We start from the raw sequence: 6,092 nt of genomic DNA on the forward strand, positions 1-6,092 counted from the left end.
GATATAAAAGTTGTTTTTATATGAATAACCAGTGACAATGATGCAGATGTGAGAAGTTTGAGTGTTTTCATTGTCATGAATTCATTTAACATTAAAACATAATCCAAGTTGAAAGTGTTGCATCTTTTTTAGCCTCTTTTTTAGCATTTGGTAGCAGGATAAATGGACAAAGATAATGGACAAGGATAAATGGACAGTAGAGAAAGTCTTCCAGTTTCAGTAAGTAGGTGTAGGGGGCAAAAAATACCGGTATTATCGGGTATCGACGAAATGAGTTTTAGTGTATCGGAATATCGATCAAAAATCTGATATTGTGCATCCCTAGTTTGTTCCATCATCGTTTTTAAGATAAAAAAGAGAAAAGCTTCACCAGAGATTCCCACCACATTAACAAAATCAAACAAAATTAATGTAAATTAAATGTTTTGTGTAGTAAGCATTTTTCTAAACACCAAATTTGTTTGATTTTGTAAATATGTGTGTGGTAGAGACAGTTGGTCTGGTTGACCTTTGATGACCTCTGGAAACATTTATTATTATCTTTAAGAGGATATTGATGTTTTATCAATAATTCCTTAATACTGATATAAAAGAAGTGGTTCCACTAGCAGATAGAAGACGTTTCTCCCTTGCTATAAGTGACATAATGTGGTTTTTGTTGTTTTTGTGTTTTTTAATCAATATTAAGGAATTATTAACTTTGAACAAGATATCTAATCTCTCTGAAAAGTTACTCGTAAGCTAGTTTTGTCTTATTTCAAGTGTACAAAGATATTTGCTCTAGAAACTGGACCAAAACTATTTGGGAGGATGTCATGTTTTTTCAGTGAGGTCTGCAGTCTTCTGGTGCTGCTGTCATTTTGTAATAAAGGCCGAGGAGGCCGGACCAAGTTCGGTGGGAAGAGAAAAGGAGGATTTAAGGCGGACTGAGACCTGCTGAGGTTTTTGTGATGATGAGGACAAAACAAACGAGACAGATCTGCGTTCTTCTGCCCAACAAACAGCATCTGGATTTCTCTGTCAGGGTAAGACGGCTCTTCTTACACCGTTTACATTACATGAAAATGGTTTTAAACATTTACGTTTCATGTTGCACACAGTTTTACATTTGGTTGCAAATGCAGCTTGCGGATGATGTGGTCCTGTTGGCTCCAGCTCTCACTGGAACGGTTCGCGGCCGGGATGAGGCTCAGTGCCTCCAAATCCGAGGCCATGGTCTTGAGTCGGAAAAGGGTAGAGTGCCTTCTCCGGGTCAGGGGGGTCGTCCTGCCTCAAGTGGAGGAGTTTAAGTATCTGGGGATCTTGTTCACGAATGAGGGAAGAAGGGAACGGGAGATCGACAGGCGGATTGGGGCAGCGTCTGCCGTGAAGCGGGCGCTGTACCGGTCCGTCGTGGTGAAGAGAGAGCTGAGCCAAAAAGCGAAGCTCTCGATTTACCGGTCGATCTACGTTCCCACCCTCATCTATGGTCATGAGCTTTGGGTCATGACCGAAAGAACGAGATCACGGGTACAAGCGGCCGAAATGGGTTTCCTCCGCTGGGTGGCTGGGCTCTCCCTTAGAGAGAGAAGCTCGGTCATCCGGGAGGGACTCAGAGTAGAGCCGCTGCTCCTCCACGTCGAGAGGAGCCAGTTGAGGCTCGGGCATCTGGTCAGGATGCCTCCTGGACGCCTCCCTGGTGAGGTGTTCCGGGCACGTCCCACTGGGAGGAGTCCTCGGGGAAGACCCAGGACACGGTTGGAGGGACGATGTCTCTCTATGGCCTGGGAACGCCTTGGGGTTCCTGGAGGAGCTGGAAGAAGTGGCTGGAGAGGGAAGTCTGGGCCTCCCTTCTGAAGCTGCTGCCCCCGGATAAGAGGAAGAAAATGGATGGATGGATAGATGCAAATACAGCAACATATCTACTGTTAACATTTAATAAAAACCCATTGTGTAAGTGTTTTAATTGAGCTTTTCTTGTTTTCCTTGACTCCCAGATGCGAGCCAGAGGCCAGGAAGTGATGAAAACGGTGCTGCGTTCCCTCGGCGTCGGCGACCTCCAAGTGTTTGCTCTGGCTCTTCTCAGAGGTAAGTGCGGGAGTTTCAGGAAGGAATGTTTTCACTTCATTCACTCTGGAACGCCGAGGAGGTTGTGCATGAACTCTCCCTGTTTCTCCTCTTCTAACTTACAAACCAAGATAACGAATATCTTTTTCTGGATTTGGAACAAAAGCTGAGGAAATATTTTGGTAAAACATGGAGCAGGAACTCCCTAAAGGTTAGTTTCTCTCTGTATAATTCATGGAATATTTCTCCTGACATCTTAAATGAGGAAGCTGAATTATTCATCCTGCACTTCCAGGTTCCATTCATCGTATTTCTCAGAGTGAAGTTTTATTTGGAAAACGGTCTCCTGATATTGTAAGTCTGGATCCCCCTCACTCCTGCTCACGTTTTTTTTGTTGTTTTTTCGTTTGATGCTCTCGTCAACAAGGCAGAACGTTTTCTCTCTCATCCCTTTCCAGGAGCAGCAAGGTGCAGCAGCTTTACTACTGGGAGCTGAGGCAGAAAGTGCTGCAATCCCAGAGCCACCAGCAGGAAGCTCTGCTCTTCCAGCTGGCAGCTTCAGCGCTTCAGGCTGAAGTCGGAGATCTGGAACGTCGAGAAGGAGCTGAAGACGAGGGAGGACATGAGAAAAAGGAGAGGATGCGATACTTTCTGCCAGAAGATTACTTTCCACCTTGGGTAACAAACAAATAAATAACTCCAGATTTTTTAAAAAAAGGGAAAAACTGGTTGACCGCCACAAAGTTTACATGTTATTTGATGTTTATTCTGCTTTTTCACCACCTCTAAAGATGTAATTTTGAGATGAGGACAGGCGATAAATTGATTTTTACCGATTAATCGGATTTTCTGTTTTGGAAGATTACATTTTTGGAAAAAAATCTGGATTTTTTTCACCAGAATTTGTTTCCAAAGAATTACCGTCTTTTATTTTCTTTTTTTAATCATAGAAGGAATGATTGAAATAAAAAACAGTTTTAATTACATCCTCTGTCACTTTTTTAAAGAAAAAAACTGGGAAAACATCAATTAAAATAAAAAAAATCAGAGAACTTATTTGTAGGCCATATCTTTACCTATTTTAGCTTAATAGAATAAAATCGAATAGGGTAAATTTCTCATTTGTTAAAAGCTACTCCAACTTAGGTAATAAATACAAAGTTTGTAAAATACATACAGTATATACCTAAGAGTGATACGTTCAAAATGACTAGATATAAACAAATAAATAAATAACCTATAAATGAGCGCAGAAAATGTTTTATCCATCCATCCATCCATCCATTTTCTTCCTCTTATCCGGGGTCGGGTCGCGGGGGCAGCAGCTTCAGAAGGGAGGCCCAGACTTCCCTCTCCCCAGCCACTTCTTCCAGCTCCTCCGGGGGAATCCCAAGGCGTTCCCAGGCCAGCCGAGAGACATAATCCCTCCAGCGTGTCCTGGGTCTTCCCCGAGGCCTCCTCCCGGTGGGACGTGCCCGGAACTCCTCACCAGGGAGGCGTCCAGGAGGCATCCTGACCAGATGCCCGAGCCTCAACTGGCTCCTCTCGATGTGGAGGAGCAGCGGCTCTACTCTGAGTCCCTCCCGGATGACCGAGCTTCTCACCCTATCTCTAAGGGAGAGCCCAGCCACCCTGCGGAGGAAAATGTTTTATCAATTAGCAATACTCCATTAGACTGCACGCATGTATTTTGATTTTTCACTGATGTCATTTGTGTTTCAGCTAATAAATCACAGAGGGAGAAACTTCCTTCTCCAACACAGCCCAGTGTTGCACGGTGAGCTGAGAGGGACGCCACGCAGCCGGGCCATCCTGCAGTTCATAAAGGAGGCCAGCAGCCTGCAGGACGCAGCGCTGACTTTCTACAGGATGAAGCAGGTCAGACTTTAGCAGCACCTCCAGCAAAGACTTGCAGCCATTAAAAACTTCATATGCAAGCGGTCGCCTTCTGAGCCGAGCTTTCGGTTTTCCTTTCGCAAGCTGCGTTGTTTGCTTCGTCTGTCTTTGTGATTCTTCTGTCGTTCATTAGAACATGCTGGCCATGAATTGGTTACCTGAACCCGTTTGTGTTATTTGAACTTCTTAAAACTGCAGGGGAAGGAGGAGCTGAGAAGTTCGATCCTTCTCGGCGTGGCGCTGGACGGAGTCTATATCTACCAGGTGCGTCATCTATGAAGATTACATACATCTATTATGAGCATGAAGGTCATATTAACAAATTCAGTGAAACATTAAAGGGGACACATGCATTTATTTAAGCCTGTACGTCTCATTTTAAATTCAATAAAACAGTGTGATGCGTGATTACTCCCACAATAAAGAAGCAATAACAAATACGACATACAAATAAATGATGAGCGTCAGCGTTTCCCTTCTGCACTCTCTGTCGTCTTTATTACTTTATTTTTATTTTTTTTAAAGGAGGTGGAAGGGAAGAAGCGTGTACTGTCTGCTTTTACCTGGTCAGAGATCGACCGGTTTACTTTCCAGGTCGTTTTTATTTCCTCCACTAACAGAATTCAGACGTAATTTCACACAACAGAAGCTCTTCCTCTTTACTCGCTCTTCATCTTTCCTCTGCAGGGCAGCAGGTTTGAAATAGCTGCAGTCGACTCAAAGCTGGTGTATTACACCCACTCAGCTTTCCACTCAGAGCACATTTTGAAACACCTGAGCGACAGCCATCGCTTCTACATGACCAGCAAGGATGCAGCTGGTTACATCCAGCAGCTGGAAGACATGCAAGGTCAGCAGATTTAGTTTCAGCTCAAACTTTTTCCCCAAATTGTGCATTTAGATCGGTTTAAATGTCCTGATTTTCTGCGTTTGGCTCTCTGTGTCTCAGCCCTTCGGCTCCACAGAGAGGCTTATATCTGTGACATGACACATTTAAGACAGAGACTCCAATGTTCMAGCCTCACTGCATCGGTGTCAGATTGCAGCAACATGGAGACGGACACAACCTGGACCAAAGGCGGAGCGGAGGAGGAGCAAAGCCCTCTATCAGGTCATACGGGTCTTTCTTTTGTCATTGTTAGCATGAATTTGTGAATTTATTTGTTTTAAGGTTTTCTCAAGTTTTAATTTAATGTCGTTTTTCTTGAATTTGAAACATGGTCAAGGTTATTGATATATAATCCACTTTTTGGAGGTGGGGAAGTAGGATGTATGTATATATTTAAGCTTGTGTGAATACTTTTGACTCAAAGGAAGGGACCCATTTTGCAAAATTCACATTTTGCCCATTTCTATAAACTTACATTTGAGTTTCTACTGCTTCTAAAATCAGTCTAATCAGCCTAAGCCCTTAAAAACAAACACCCGGCTGTTTTTTGGCCGTACGTTAATGGTTTTAGGTGAGCGGTTTCAAAAAGCTCCAGAATGTATCGTCACAAATCAGCAGGCCCCTCACCTAGCAACCCCAGCCAAGCCCAGCCCGTTACCTAGCAACCCCAGCCAAGCCCAGCCCGTTACCTAGCAACCTAATAATACAGAATAAAGTATCGAGCCGATGCACGTCACGTCAAGCTCTTCAGAACTCCGCCCACTCCGCCATGACGGGCGTTCAAAGCAACCAATGCGCTCCTTTAAAGCCCTCCAATTACTCATTTTTTATGTCCAAATGAGTAATTGAGTAAGTTGTCGTCATTAATCCTTAATTTCTGAGAAATAAAAAACATAATTGCACAAATTTTGATTGAGATGGTTAATATTAGAGTTAATAATCAGATAAAAAAAATGTTTTGGAGGAATTTTTTGGTTCCTGACACTATTGCATAATAAAACTCTCCCCGGGTCAAATTGACCCACAAACATTATTGCTGTACATCAGAAACGAACATAATAGGAGGGTTAAAAAACAGTCACTTATACACCTAATATCAGAGTTGTGCCGATCGATCGGCCACCGATCATAATCGGCCGATTTCCGTGAAAAAGTGCAGGATTGGTGATCGCCGATCATTGCCTCTTGTTGCCGATCACACAAACCGATCACCTGCATCTCATTTCTCAGCCTGCCTGTGCAGCTGGTCTCCTCTTTCCTT

The 6,092-nt window shown here is 43.5% G+C and overlaps 1 protein-coding gene across 1 annotated transcript in view; it reads left to right on the plus strand.

Annotated features, from left to right (window-relative positions):
• Window positions 1–1,872: 1,872 nt before the first annotated feature.
• Window positions 1,873–6,092, plus strand: part of LOC103481253 (FERM domain-containing protein 6) — a 7,226-nt gene continuing 3,006 nt past the window's right edge. The window contains exons 1-9 of the mRNA XM_017310755.1: window positions 1,873–2,067; window positions 2,178–2,257; window positions 2,342–2,400; window positions 2,505–2,724; window positions 3,769–3,924; window positions 4,141–4,206; window positions 4,468–4,536; window positions 4,630–4,792; window positions 4,892–5,053. Of these exons, the coding sequence (XP_017166244.1) occupies window positions 1,977–2,067; window positions 2,178–2,257; window positions 2,342–2,400; window positions 2,505–2,724; window positions 3,769–3,924; window positions 4,141–4,206; window positions 4,468–4,536; window positions 4,630–4,792; window positions 4,892–5,053 (1,066 nt within the window). The 5' untranslated portion in view covers window positions 1,873–1,976. The remainder of the gene's footprint in view (window positions 2,068–2,177; window positions 2,258–2,341; window positions 2,401–2,504; window positions 2,725–3,768; window positions 3,925–4,140; window positions 4,207–4,467; window positions 4,537–4,629; window positions 4,793–4,891; window positions 5,054–6,092) is intronic.

The sequence above is a fragment of the Poecilia reticulata genome, linkage group LG19, assembly GCF_000633615.1.
Source record: "Poecilia reticulata strain Guanapo linkage group LG19, Guppy_female_1.0+MT, whole genome shotgun sequence".
Lineage (NCBI taxonomy): Eukaryota > Metazoa > Chordata > Actinopteri > Cyprinodontiformes > Poeciliidae > Poecilia > Poecilia reticulata.